General features: G+C 40.3%; 1 protein-coding gene across 5 annotated transcripts; it reads left to right on the forward strand.

Annotated features, from left to right (window-relative positions):
• The first annotated feature begins 183 nt into the window (after positions 1–183).
• On the forward strand, positions 184–14,278 carry csde1 (cold shock domain containing E1, RNA-binding). Of its 5 annotated transcripts, none has more exons than XM_063463848.1 (21): positions 184–279; positions 2,617–3,328; positions 4,205–4,468; positions 6,296–6,494; positions 6,618–6,784; positions 7,275–7,361; positions 7,743–7,840; positions 7,923–8,004; positions 8,355–8,483; positions 8,608–8,733; positions 8,864–9,079; positions 9,175–9,345; positions 9,427–9,591; positions 10,718–10,825; positions 11,043–11,221; positions 11,329–11,441; positions 11,548–11,667; positions 11,748–11,926; positions 12,051–12,214; positions 12,315–12,447; positions 12,710–14,278. In XM_063463848.1, the coding sequence occupies exons 3-21, from the start codon at positions 4,343–4,345 to the stop codon at positions 12,755–12,757; spliced, it is 2,610 nt and encodes an 869-aa protein (XP_063319918.1). In that variant the 5' UTR covers positions 184–279; positions 2,617–3,328; positions 4,205–4,342; the 3' UTR covers positions 12,758–14,278. The 5 variants fall into 5 exon arrangements, with proteins under 5 accessions (XP_063319918.1, XP_063319919.1, XP_063319920.1 ...); XM_063463849.1 differs by having other exon boundaries at positions 9,175–9,315; XM_063463850.1 differs by having other exon boundaries at positions 6,618–6,727.
• Positions 14,279–14,776: the final 498 nt, after the last annotated feature.

Below are 14,776 nucleotides of genomic sequence, written 5' to 3' on the forward strand. Positions count from 1 at the left end.
TATTATTTATTGAACTCGACTGGATTACTCTTACATATCTGTTTTCCAGTCTAGACAGCGAGGTAGATAAAATGTTAACGTTACTATAACGCAAATGCCTCCCATGTTCCTTTGCGGCACATAGGCGGTTTCTTATCAGCGCCTCTCGTAGCCACTCTTCGCTTTAGGATCTTTGGTCTACCTAGTATCGTCAAATATCGCGGTAGCCGCCTCCCTATCTCTACGCAATGTGCCGTGCTGCTTCTAGCGGCGCTGGTGACAGTGCTGAAAGCTGTTGGGGTGAGTTTTTAATATTTTATCCCTTTTAGCAGAACAATTTAAGCGTGTACTGGTAATATATCAATAATAGTTTTCTTTTTTGGTCAGTGAGTACTTAGAGGTGAATTGGTGAGTCAGCGCTTAGTCGTACGCACAGTTCGGGCCTGGGTGGGGGCTGCCTTGTTACGGCTCCACATAAATCACGCAAGGGCCGAGGAGTACAACGGCATGCTAGCTAACCGTAGTCGCTACTAGCTACTTAGCATTGCCAATGGCCTAGTTATACTGTCGAAGGTATAAATAAACAGGCGCGTGATGTTTTTTCTAAGACGTATTAGAGTCTGGCGAAGAAACAGCACGTGTGTAAAATGAATGTGATATACTTTAGAGACAAAGATGGCATTTAAATAGAATTAAGCACGAGGCTTGTATCTAGCTTCTTTGTTGTTCCGTCCTCGTGCCGTTAACGCCGATAATGTTATTATTGCGTTATCGACGTAAAGAAATTAATAAACTGAGTGTTTATATTTAACGTTGTTCTTGACTGGCAAGAAATTAAAATGTACATAATTATAAGTACTTTTTAAAGAACTGTCCTGGTGTCGGCAGTCACTTTTGGCATTGTCTGTTCTTAACTCTATTGTCCGTTTAGCCTAAATAGCCCGTGTTGCAGGTTGGCGTGTGATACGATCCAGTTCTAAAAACGTCTCCCTTAAAATATGATTGCTAGTTAAAAAAAATCTCTTTATAATCAATCCCAGTTAAATTAATACATAGAAATTCTATATATTTTGATGGCTGAAACCACATTAAACATCAATGTGAAAGAGAAGTCGAAATGCTATATCTATGTACAGTGTACAACGTTGAACCGTTGCTTAATTACCAGCAAACTTTATGTTCAAGGACTCCAAGCTGCACAGGATTTAAGTCATCGGGTAATTACAAAAGAACAGAATGCGTTTTAGTTAAGTTAATGATGAAGAATTTCTTTAAGTGTTGCTAAATACAGTGGAGTAGTAGCTGTTTACGACGATTAGCATCGGCGAAATGTTAATCTGTCAGGTTCTGTTTGTCCACACAAGGTCAATAAGACATCCTTAAATGTGATTGTGCGGGTTACTTTGCTTAATGAGCAAAAAAGAACCAAAGGAACGAAGTTTTAACGAACTATATTTTAGTTTATTGTGTGTTTTGAAATCGACTGGTTAGACGTGCCGTTCGCGATGGCGTTGCATACCGCAACGTGTTGGATCAGGCCATGTTGGCTGTTCCAGCTGAGGATAGCGGATTGCTGAGAAGTCACATGGTGGTTCCTGTCGGGGCGGTTGTTTTGTTTGCCCAGAGAAAAGACTGTCGTTTAATAAACGTCCAATCATAAGAGTTATCTTTCCCACTCGTGTTATTAAATAACAAATAGACCAAACTGTAGTTTGGTCCCAATTTAAAATAAATAAATAAATAAACAAAGCCAAAAACAAAAAACATGGTTAAAACGGCCAATCGCTGCTAGTTGTGTCGTGAGTGGATTTTTTTTTTTCTCGTTTCCTGCGAAATAAAAAGCAGAAAAAATCCGGCGAAAGTAGATGCCACAGAAGCTGTCTTCGGTTCCTGGCTCATAACCTTTAATACACTTACGCAGTCAACCTTGTAGCAATCACATTTGAGCCTTTTAACAACTTAATATTCTAACCTAGTGGGATGTAAGAAGGGAGACATTGCGACATAGTCACAGCAGAATAGATATCATGTGTCCTTGGTTGGCTCAGCTATCTTGTTTTCAGAGCAGGGTATTTAGGTCAACAACATCCTGCTCTGGTGTGCTGTATGTTACTTGGAGTTTCTGGAAAAAATGTTTGGGGGGGGGGAATCATACACACCTTACAATGCTTTGTTTGATTGCCAGATTAGCCCCTCTGAAAATGTGTACAGTGGTGTGCATGCAGAACAACTGGGGGGCTGAATGATGAAACAGAGGGCCTTAGTCTGAAATGTTGCCATAAATAACATAGCCTGAACTGAAGGTATGCACAAGGACTTGTTGATCCACAGTACTTGTCAGCTGCCTAGCATTGTATCTAGAGGCATTTGAGGAAAGCTTATTTTTGTACTTGAGTGTGGCTAAAGAATCAAATGTTCCCAAAAAAACCTCAGGCTGCTGGTGCTCGGGGTTTTTACTTGTTTTCATATGACAGAATAGTCATATTAGCTGACAGTCTAATTAAATTTTTCTCCCTCACTACAGACTCATGGAGCCCTTGAGCCATTTTGTATTTAACCTAAATTTAGATCAGTGGAGTTGGTGATAAGTTTTCATCTAACCAGATCTTCTTTTTTTCTTCATCCCCCTTCAAACAGTATGAAGTGAAACCGAACTGAATTTTTGTACCATCCGCAACTGCTTCAAGTTCAGATCAAATCAAAGAAACTGAAGACAAACCTCCCAAAACAAAGTCAACACTGAAGAAGCGTGGGTGAAAAAGGATCACTTCAAGGATTTAAACGCAAGAAGTAACCAAATCCTGAAACGACCAAAGAATACGCACATCATCCCAACTGCGAAGTGGAAGAGAAGCAAACTTGCGCCCAAGCATATTCTGAGAAGACCATAGTTGATCTGAAACCAGAAGTTTGTGCCTACTCAACAGCTTTGACAAAGCACACGTCCCAACGCTGCTCCTAGCCCTCCTCATCCTCACTACACCGCCGACTCACCACCGGGGTGTGGAGTGGGCTGCTATCTGCTAGTTGTTGTTGTTGGTTTTTTGTTTTGTTTTGTTTTTTCCTTTTCCCCACTCCCATAGCTCCCTTCCCCAACTTACCCCTTTTTTTCCTCCTTTTTCCTGAGCAGTGTTTTTTGCACCTGCCTTTGCCTTTTGTTTTATTTTTGCTCTAGATTTCTATCTCCACCCCCCCTCTTTTTTTTATTTTTTACTTTATGCAACGATCTAGAACTTGTGCCAGAAACTGTAACAAGTGTGCGTGTTCAACTGTGTGCGTGAAGAGGTCCACAAAAACTGCTAGTTCATCAAAATCTTGAGAGATACAAGACACAAGGCAACTAATAAAGGTAGGTCTCGTTGAAGCCCTTCATAGCGTGTTTATGATGGCTGTAAATGTACTTCTGGTTATGCCACATGTTTTGCTTATCATTACCTCTCTGTATTATTAGTGCCCTCTTTTGGATTTTAATATTCTTATAAAACTGGTATCTGATTCAGAATCTGCATTTGTTAGATGCACTACATGATTCACACATGCTTTAAAAACAGATTGTATAACACTTACCACTGCACTGTTTTGGGGCAGTATACTGAGGATGTTGTTTATTCATATTTCTTTTTTCCCCCTCAGTCACTAAAACCCAATGCGTTTTCATGTTTGTCAAAGTTATGCAAACTAAATTATTTATTTTTTTGGACCTCATTTAAATTTCTCTGTTTGTAGGAAAATATTTTAAGCTGTTGTTTGCAGCAGCCAATTCCAAGCTACTGCAGTGCTTGGTTAGACTTGAATCTTGCTTACTTATTGCTTTCTCCATGTGACATCACATCCTTTTGGTGGAGTGAGTGCAGGAAGTGATACTTGGTGTAAAATTTTGATTTGATCTTAGTCACCTCCACATTGTCCTTTTGTTAAAGATAACTATTCTGAAAATGTGAAAGAAGCCAGCACTGAGCCACCACCACCTCCAAATACTTGAACTAGTCATTCAGTTTTGCTGGAAAATGATTTACTTGCCTTCCCTTACCTGATCCACACTCTTCCTATTCTGTTGTTCTCAGGCCATACCCCCTTCCCCCTCCCTTTTTTTACCTTCTTTCCCCCCTGTTGTATCCTCTCTGGGGATTAAAGCCTGCAGCTATTTTCCTTTTTGTTTGTGACACTTGGCACACTGGCTGACCTGCCTTACCTATTATGTTTGTTCCTCTCTTCACCCTTGCAGACATCCAGCGGTGTATCATTGGGTGGTTGCATAAGAATAGTATTTAACACTCAAGCAAAAAAATCCAACAAAAAACAAAAACCTATATCAAAGTTCAGCAAGTGCTCAAGCAAGTTTTGTTCAAGTTTATGGGAAAATATGGGCAGCCCCTGGAAAGGCTTTGTTGAGTTTACCTTGCCTGCGTCGCCACCCACCGCGTTTGTTAGCGCTGACCTGAGCAGCACCTCCCCTGTCGGACTCAGCCTGTCGCCATATGGCCGATCCGTAAGTTTCACCTTCCCACCTTTCTACGTGCCCCACCCCATCGAGCACCCATCCACCCACCTTGCCCCGCATCTTTGCTGTGAATGGCATAACTTCTTTCATCTTTTCCGGCTCCCAAGACTAGCCTCTACTCAGTTATTTTTCTTGCAGTATGAGGGGTGTTCTGCCAACTAGACGACCAAAATTTGATGTAAACGAGCACTTTCAATTTTTTTTAATTGTTTTTATTATTATTAATTTTATTTTATTTTTTTACATTGTACTCTCCCCGATTAAGATTCAGACTGGTAAAAGGGGGGGCAGTGACTCAAGATGGAAAATATTAACACTTCGACGTAACTACACACAAAATCCAGCACCACAGATGCATATGAAAGGTGGATACTTGTTGTTCCTCAGGAAAACTGAAAATTGATCTGAAGTAGATGGTATTTACAGTACTCATCCATCATCACTGGACCAAAGCCCTTAATTCTCTTTGGGGATTCATGTACGTTTGTGTTGTGTCATAAGGAGTCGTGATAGTTGCAGGACAGGGGCTAGCAAGAGGCTGCTCTGGGATCCCCTCCCTCTTCCCCATTACTCATAATCCATCACCAACTTCCTGTCCACTGTAGATGCACCGCTCTTTGACCTGTCATTTGCATTTTCTGATTCTCCATCTTTACTTTTTTTTTTTTTTTTTTTTTTTTTTAAATTGCAGCACTGTATTTAAATCATTCCCATGACTGTCTGTGCCAATAATTTATTTTAGATATCTTTTTAGTGTTGCTTCCTCTGTAGAGCCGTTCCTGTTTGAGTGCGCTGTAGTACTACCAGGGACTTGGTAGCGCTCTAAATATCGCCCCCTTCAACATGAGATTTTCAGGGTTGAGTGATCTGATGTTTTTACTGCCTGCTATTGTTCCTGGTTTAAGTATTGGTGGTGGTTGTGATGACTATTATCTAGTCCATTGCTTTTTGTAGAACATGTCAGAATGTGGTGGGCCTAAAGGACTCTATAATACCTCAAAAGTTGAGTTATAAGTTCAGCAGGTTTTGTCTGAGATGATGGGAAACTGTAGGCAGAGTAAAAGCCAAACGTTCACTTTCTCTGCAGCATATCCCAGTCCTGTCCCCAGTGTCAGAAATGGAAAGAGGCTCCTCTGAACCTCCAGTGGCTCGCAACACTGGCTCTACCCCATCTGCTTCTACTGGTCCCGTACCTATCCCCCGTTCCTCCTCCGTCTCTTGCCATCCCCACCCAGGCAGTAAAAAACACAAGCGGACACCTTTGTATCAGAGATCAGTAAGGAGGCATATCTGATGGTGCCCACACTGACATAACCACTCTGAGCTGCTGGTGTGTTGTGACTTTTGCTAACAGCATGGATGAAAACAAATGCCCCAAAGATTAACTAGGGTGCTGTGAAAGAGTTTTGACAAGTTTCTGGTGATATTGACATGTAATCAGTATTTGGTTAATGGATGGAAACACATTGAATGTTTGTCTAACCAGAACTGTGTGAAATTTTGCCACACTGCTGTAAATGGAGGGAGTCAGGTGCATGAGTGAAAAGGAAACCCTACTGTGTTATGTTCGTGGTCTAAGTTTGAAATCAGTGCGTCTTAGCCCCCAAAGATTCTCGTGTGGCTTTACTTGCTCACCCTGCCCCCTCCACACTTTCCCTGAAAGTGCTATACTTGCATGTTTGATTTTTCATTTCCTTTTTATTTATTTTGTTTTAGGTTGGCATCCAACACAGCTGCTGCATCCTAATTGTTAAACTACATGTTCATGTACTACTGGTAGCTTTCTTTTTAACACTTGCGTCTCTTCTTCTCTAGATGAGTTTTGACCCAGGCATGCTCCACAACAATGGGCACACCGCATATGCCAATGGCTCAGGGCCTGGCATTAGAGAGACTGGTGTGGTGGAGAAGCTCTTGACTTCCTACGGGTTTATCCAGTGCTCTGAACGTCAGGCTCGTCTCTTCTTCCACTGCTCCCAGTACAATGGCAACCTGCAGGAGCTTAAAATAGGAGGTGAGGGCGACTTACTGAAAAGAAACCTACTTGATTTCCTGCTGACTTTATTGAAACTTAGGTTGTATTTGTCATCTGAAGTTTGCTCATTTTCTTTTCTATTTGTTGTCCCTTTCTCTGTAGATGATGTAGAGTTTGAAGTTTCCTCTGACAGGCGCACTGGCAAGCCCATAGCAGTGAAGCTGCTTAAGATAAAGCCAGAAGTGCTGCCAGAGGAGCGCATTTCGGGCCAGGTGGGGCCAGACCTGCACGCCTATCCCTTTACTGTGCTGCATGGTTATATTCATCCAGTTAAGGAATACCATTTTATTTTTGGTTATGTCCTTGTCTGTCAGCTTAGCTTTTTATTTTTATTTTTATTTTTTGGGGCAAGCAGTGTCATTCTTATAATTGTCAAGCTTGTCTCATCCTGATTTACAGTTTAAATGTAAACTAAAAACTGGCATGAGTGTCTGCTTGAGATGATGAATGTCTGAACAAATGCGTACAAATGAGATGATTTCTCACTTGACAACTCGGTTCTGTATTTTATACAACAGCCAGTTTCCCAAACACTTGGTGTCATTGGTGCCACTAACCTTGTTATTTGATATAAACAAATTACTCAAATCTTCATTTAGAGCATTCATGCACCTGCATTTGTACAATTTGAGATTCAGGCATTTTATTCATCTCATTTCCATAATTTTTTTTTTTTAATTTGGCTCTGTAGCTGTCTATTCAGCCCAATGAAACAGTGGTTTAATGGCTTCTACCTGTATTTTTCCCCCCTTACTGCAGGTTGTGTCATCAATCCCGTTGCATTTGGATGGAAAGTCTGCTCCTGGACAGGTGCCCACTGGCAGTGTCTGCTATGAAAGAAATGGGGTAAGATGGGTGGCATGGATTACACTTTGAGTCAGCAAGCTGCAGCGTGTTAATGTAATGGAGTGGGTTTCTTCTTTAAATTCATCTCCTGTCCTCTGTAGTAGACTTTGTACAGAGGCAATCGGTTAACTTCTTGCATCTTTTGCTTGAGTTTGCTAAATGCTTATTTGATCAATATAACATGATTACTAATGAAAAAGTGCAGAAGCCAGTGTTTGTAGGTGTTGCTTTTAGTCAAATTAGGTGGCACTGAGTCAATGTAAAGCCTTCAGCCTCCACAGCACATGGCAGTCTTTTCTTCACTCAGTTTCATTGTTGGTAGTCTTGAATATCACATAGTTTGAGTTAAGTGTTTTTTAAATCGGTGGTGTCTTTTCACAGGAAGTATTTTACCTTACATATACTCCTGATGACGTGGAGGGAAATATCCATTTGGACACGGGGGACAAAGTCAGCTTCTATATGGAGACCAATAAGCAGTAAGTGTGCAGCACTTGTCGCATAAATGCCATAAGCAGCTTTCACTGGGTGTTTAATGTTCATTCCTTTGTGGTTTTTCAGTACTGGTGCAGTCAGCGCTCGTAATATTCAGCTTGTGAAGAAAAAGCAGATGAGGTGCCAGGGTGTAGTGTGTGCTACAAAGGTAAGAGCCAATCAAAACAACTTTTTTCTCTTTTTCTCTCTCTAGTGGAATATCTTTGAAATTTGACAAAACAAATTGCCTAGAATAGTTGAGGAATATTGGGTGAACTTTACGGTTTCTAAAGTTCGCTTGGATATATAAAGCGCGTGCGTGTGTGTGTGTCACAATGCTGTCTAGTGTCATACATAATTTGTCATGTTGTGGAATATAACAGTGGTTACACAAACAACTTAATTTTGCCCTTGGCAGGCTTTTTTCCCTCCTCCTCATTCGTTCCCAAGCTTTATTAAAATTGCTCAACTATTGAAACGGGACCGACCTGTTATGCTGAACCTTGTTTTCAATTTCAGGAGGCCTTTGGATTCATTGAAAGAGCAGATGTGGTGAAGGAAATCTTCTTTCACTACAGCGAGTTCAAAGGTGATCTAGAGGCTCTTCAGGCTGGAGATGATGTGGAGTTCACCATCAAAGATAGAAATGTGAGTGCTACCTTTAGGAATTTCAGTAGAACATTTTGAAAATGTATCACTCAGCTTTAGCTCTACTTTTGGCTGTCTTTGTTTAACTCTTAAAGGACTTTGATTAATTTGTAACCTTCAATAGGGTAAAGAAGTAGCAACAGACGTGAGGCTCCTCCCTCAAGGAACCGTCATCTTTGAGGATATCAGCATTGAGCAGTTTGAAGGCACCGTTGTAAAGGTCATTCCCAAAGTCCCCACCAAGAACCAGGCAAGGAGATTCTGATGAACTTTATTTAGTAGAAGACAGTTTGTTGTTGTTAAAGGGAGCATGGAAGCAAGTGTCTACCAACCAAGAATTTAAAACAACTTTAACAGATATGTAAACTTTGTTTCCACAGAATGACCCTCTGCCCGGTCGTGTCAGTGTAAGGATGGGTTTCAATGACAAGGAACTGCCGTTTGGCGAGAAGGACACAAAGACCAAGGTGACTCTTTTGGAGGGAGACCACATACAATTCAACATCTCTACTGATCGCCGAGACAAGCTTGAGCGGGCTACCAACATCGAGATCTTGCCAGACACTTTCAAGTTCACCAAGGAGAATCGTGAAATGGTAGCTTGCAGAACAGCAGCTATAAATGGTTTTAATTATATATTATAGTACTTTCATCACAGATGTTGATGGTGCATCATCACATATTCTTTTAGGGGGTGATTGCAGCTATACGTGATGGCTTTGGATTCATTAAGTGTGTGGATCGGGATGCCAGGATGTTCTTTCACTTCAGTGAAGTCCTAGAGGAGGGCCAGCTTCATATCTCAGATGAAGTGGAGTTCACTGTTGTGCCTGTAGGTCCTGTTTATAAGCTTTTCAAAAAAGTATGTATTTTCTATTACCTAAGCAGGCACATTCAAGTTACTTTTAAGTAAAAATACTAATATAAATGTCATCCCTGCCAGGATATGCTGTCAGCTCAGAGAAACCATGCAGTGCGCATTAAGAAGCTTCCGAAAGGCACAGTGTCTTTCCATATCCAGTCTGAGCAACGTTTTGTGGGTGTAGTGGAAAAGGAAGTTGTTGGAAACACCGCCAAGAACATCAGTCCCACCAAGGGCAAGGAGAAGGTAACACAGCTTATAACCTAAATCATCCCCATTTATGACACTACCCTCAAAGCCCATTTCCCCTCATCTATCCCCATTTTCACACTGTTTTAGTTCTAATGTTCCTCTTTGCTTTCCTCCTTCAATGACTTCCTGTTCATGCTCCTTGTTGGTTAGAAAAAAGATAAGGTAGGACTGAGACCTCTGCATGAAGCTACATGAAAGTGCATCACAAGTAAAGACACTCCAGTTGTACAAACTATCAGTGTCACAATTTGTTTTACTAACACATAATCTAAAGAAACTTTGTCACGTAAAGTCTAGAAATCCAAATGATCAAGTGAAGTGTTGTGGTGCCGAGACTTGCTGTCTGATAAATCTTTCTCCTGCTTTTAAAGGGTAAAGTTGTAGAAAAGGTTAGTCCTTATTAACCTCTGACCCTCTGGTGTCCTTCACCTCATTAATTTACAGTGTGAGGTTTGAACATCATTTAACCCATGGAATCTGGAATCGAGGCTTCACTTAGTAGTAGGGCTACACAAAAGTAATCAGAATGCTAGTGTTTTCTTTTTTGGGTTTTTTTTTTTTTCTCCTCCTTTTAGTAGTTGTCAGCCTGTTGTATTTAAAATGTGTGTGGTGTTCATGCACACAGTATCCTATTAAAACAGCGAGTCTTTGGTTCTTCCTAATAATTGTAAACTGTGCCCAGATTTTTGATTCAATTAAGCGCTAATGGTTTTGCATTCAAAACGAGATACAGTAACTGAAATGGCAAACGATGGATTAAGAGCCATTTTCAGTCAAGTAACAGTGTTAAGGTATTATTATTATTATTATTATTATTATTATTATTATTATTATTATTATTAAATATCTAGCATTATAAAGCCAGTAAATTTAATTAAGGCGTGTACTAACTAGGCTGCTACAGCATGATGCATTGCACACATTTGTCTTTAATGCTTATGTAGGCTGTGTGCACAGAATTTTCTAATACACTAGTCATAAATGACTTACTCTTTTAAATTGGAGACATTGCCAGCTTATGCTCATTTTGTTCAACTGTAGCATTGCAGAGACATTTGGCCAACACTGCTAGTCTTAATTGGAAAGATGATCCAAGTTTGATTTGTTGCTTTTATTGTAGGAGTCTGAGGAGGGAGTGATTGCATATGAAGACTGTGGAGTGAAGCTCACTGTGCCATACCATGCCAAGGACCTAGAGGGAGGAAGTCACCCACAGGTTGGGGACAAGGTAGTAACACTTGTTTATTTTCTTGAGAGCAAATGTGGTTTCCACTTTGTAATTAGTCTAATTAGTAATTAGTCCAGTTGCAAAAAAGTCCTTTTGGAGGCATCTTTCCATAGCAAACAGTTGATGCTACAATTCATCTTTTGAAGGTTTGAAGTTTAGTTGTTGAAAGCTTGAAGCCTTTCTTTTTCCCCGTGCAACTTGTGTGTTTGTCCTCTAGGTGGAGTTCTCAATCAATGAAGTGAAGCGAACTGGCCAACAGAGTGCCGTCTCCATCCGGGTCCTCAACCGTAATGCCTCTGGTGCCAAGAGACTGCATGGATTTGTTGCTGCACTGAAAGATAACTTTGGTTTCATTGAGACAGCAAATCATGACCAGGAAGTGTTCTTTCACTACAGGTAATGATTTAAGTTTGAACACACCTTTGTTGGGGTATTCATTTATTAATGCCATGCAGATAACTCGCTTTAGTATCAAATTCTCAGACTTATGCTTTTGTTTTTAGTGAAATGTGCGGAGACTTGGATAACTTGGATCTGGGAGACACAGTGGAATACAATCTCTCAAAGGGAAAAGGAAACAAAGTCAGTGCTGAAAAGGTCACCAAGGTTGCTGCAGGTATCAGTGATTCACTTCCAGTTGTTTTTGGTACATTTGTTTGTAATGTTTGGCATTTTGTTGGTAGGAATGATTGCAAATAAAATCCACTGCTTTCCCGTCATAGTGAATGGAATTGGTGAAGATGTTGGTGGGACAGTGATGACAGGGAAAGTTATCCGTCCTATACGCAGTGTTGACCCCTCCCAGACTGAATACCAAGGACTTGTTGAGTTCTCAGAGGAAGGTTGGTGTCACATTATGACTACATATTTAAACATTTTATTTGTAGAAAGTAAAATTGATTTCTAACCCTTTCATTTTCAGGAGGATCAAAAGTGCAGAATTATCCATTTGGAATCATGAGTATGGCAAACAAGTCTGATTGTTTGCAAAAAGGAGAACAGGTGAAGTTCCAGGTTTGCACAATAACCCAGACTGGACAGAAGATGGCCTGTAATGTGGTTCCGCAGCGTAGAGCCATGGTGGAGTGTGTTAAAGACCAGGTAGTGTTCAGTTTTTGTTTTTTCCTCTCCTCAATTGCATGATTTTAAACAAAAAAAAAAAAAAAATGGGTAGCAGGTGGACTTCATACTTTTAAAACTCAAAATTGTGATAATTTCCCCCCAGTTTGGCTTTATCACATATGAAGTTGGTGATAGCAAGAAGTTATTCTTCCACGTAAAAGAAGTGCAAGATGGTCTGGAGCTTCAGACTGGGGATGAAGTGGAGTTCTCAGTTGTCCTCAATCAACGCACAGGAAAATGTAGTGCCTGCAATGTACGCAGAGTCAGGTAAGAACTTGATCTTTAAATTTTGAACTGGACTGTGGCTGGTATGTTTAAAGCAGTGGGCCTTCACATTGTTTGTTTGTTCATTGTGTTCCTCTTGCAGTGAGGGGCCTAAACCAGTGGCGACTCCACGTCCTGACCGCCTGGTGAACAGACTCAAGAGTATCACGCTTGATGATGCCAGTGCTCCTCGCCTGGTCATTGTAAGGCAGCCTCGTGGTCCTGACAATTCAAAGGTATGATGAGATTATTAGATGGTGCCACATTTGATGAACTGTGCTAACCTGTAGGTTTGCATAGCCTTTTAGAAATGACTTTGGCTAAAATGAATTTGGAACCATCCATGTTACTGATCAGAATGAAGTATAATGAAATCATTTGCTACAGTGACTTAAAAAAGACACTTGGCGAGCATTTCAGGGGTTTGACAGTTTCCTTCCTAAAAATCTTTACAACTTTTTTTCTTTCCTTTGTTTTAATCATATTCTGTCCTTACAGGGCTTCAATGTGGAGCGAAAGACTCGCCAGCCTGGTGTCATTGACTGAGCAATACAGGGCCTACCCCGATTTGGTGTTGGAGGGACGCTGTCGCCGAGAGCAGCAGCAGGGGATAAGGGAATTTAATTTGACACATGCTTGTACACAAACTCATCCGCAAAACATACGCACACATACAGTAATTGGCATGTGTAATCTTTGTCCCCAGTCTGCAGTGGAACTTTTCTTATTCCACAGTTCCCTGCCTCCCATGTATGATGTACTTGATACAGAGTTCCACGCTGCAGTGTACATGGGGACCTCTGAGTGTGTGCGTATGATCTATCCTAGAATTGATTAGTGTGTAATGGAGGTATTTGTTTCTAAGGGGCTTGTTCCCTCCAAGTCAGAGTGGTGACTGTGTGGCTGTCTACGTCCTGATTTTCTTCTTTGTCTGGAATTCTGCACCTGTAATCTGTCCGCTAGTTTGACTGGGCGAGTGAGTCTGACTGTTGGCATGTGTTTGAACCTCGGCTCCATATTCGTTCTTACTTTTTGCTCCCTTACCGATGGAAACGTAATAACTTCGCTATCAGGTTTCCACTCCTGTATGCTTTCCTACAAAACGCATAAAGCAAAGCTCCCTCCATAAGGAGGATCATATTTCTCATATGTGCAAGCTTAAACTGAGGATTCTTCTCTGCTCGTTTTTTTTGAGCAGTTTTTAAAATGCTTTATTGAAGTGGAAGCATGGCGCGTGTGTGATATATGTGAATGTCAAAGTAGTTAATCTAATGGGATTTACTTCCACCAGTCTGGAGTTTTGATGCCTTTTTGGTATTCACATGCTCCACTTCAGCATTTCTTTTTCTTCCTCTTTTCTCTCCCCCCCCCTCCCAGGTGCAGAATTCCTTGTGGCATCTTATATCTGCAGTTCTTTTGTACTTCTTGTTTTGTTTTGTTTTGTTTTGTTTGTTTCTTGCACATTTTTCTTTTTTTTTTCTTTTTTTTTTTTTCTTTTTTCTCCATCAAAACTTAATCTGCTAATATTAAGAATAAGGTGCCTAAAAACTGAAAGCAAAATGAAATAAACAAAAACAAAAACAAAAAAAAAGTTAGATGTGTCCTCTGATCCCAGCCAACCGCCAAAATATTCAGAACAATCTTAGGGTGGCTTTCTCTTAAAGTAGGAAAAATACTGATATGCATCCCAAACCTGTGGGTTGACGTATACTGTACGTAATGTGTGCTTCTTTTTTTTTTTTTTTTTTTTTTTTTTTTTTTTTTTTTTTTTTTTTTTTTTTTTTTAAGTGGAATTTGGAAACTTCGAATATAACAAAACCAATGTAACTTAAAGGAAAAAGGGGTGAAGTATTAGAAATGCAGTTTTTAAGAAAAACTGCATTAAAAATCAGGAGATCAGCTTGTGCGCTCTGGAGATAAGCTGTTGTGCCTCTGCACGTTAAGTTACAGTCAAAATTAATTTCTCTGGAGATCACCGGGTTTCAGTTGAACCGCGTACAGAGGTTCTCATGTACTTTTGTTAATGTTCTTGAATGAAACAATTGAATTAAAATTTTATGAAATTCACGAGCTGTTCTGTTTTCTTTTCAGAGGAAGCCTGTAGGTGTTCTTTGAGACTGAATAAAACAACTTGAAAGCAAAATAAATGTTTGTGAAGTTCATTTTATTATATAGAGCAGTTTGTCTGACATTGGCTAGTGGTGAGAGAGAAAGACATGCATAAGTAATCAGTTAATAAAACTACATTTGATAAACCATGTTTTATATTCAGTGTGGTCTTTGATTCCACTATCAGCTGTTGTAGCCTGGTGATGTCTGTAAAATCTCAGAACGGTTGCATTTGATGAAGAGGGAAGTCAGTTTAAATATTTGAGGGAAAAAATGGTCAAGATGTCACACCAACACAGCTACAAATGAGGGAGAAATAAGACATCGATGTATTTGTGGTGCTACGTTCCCTGTAGTGAGTGGAAAATAATTTGATCACTGCACTTTTCCACATCTGCCAGTAAGAATGACCAAAGGTCCACAAAGCCATGTTTTTCACTAAATCTAAGTCTGTAA

The sequence above is a fragment of the Pelmatolapia mariae genome, linkage group LG20 (assembly GCF_036321145.2).
Source record: "Pelmatolapia mariae isolate MD_Pm_ZW linkage group LG20, Pm_UMD_F_2, whole genome shotgun sequence".
Lineage (NCBI taxonomy): Eukaryota > Metazoa > Chordata > Actinopteri > Cichliformes > Cichlidae > Pelmatolapia > Pelmatolapia mariae.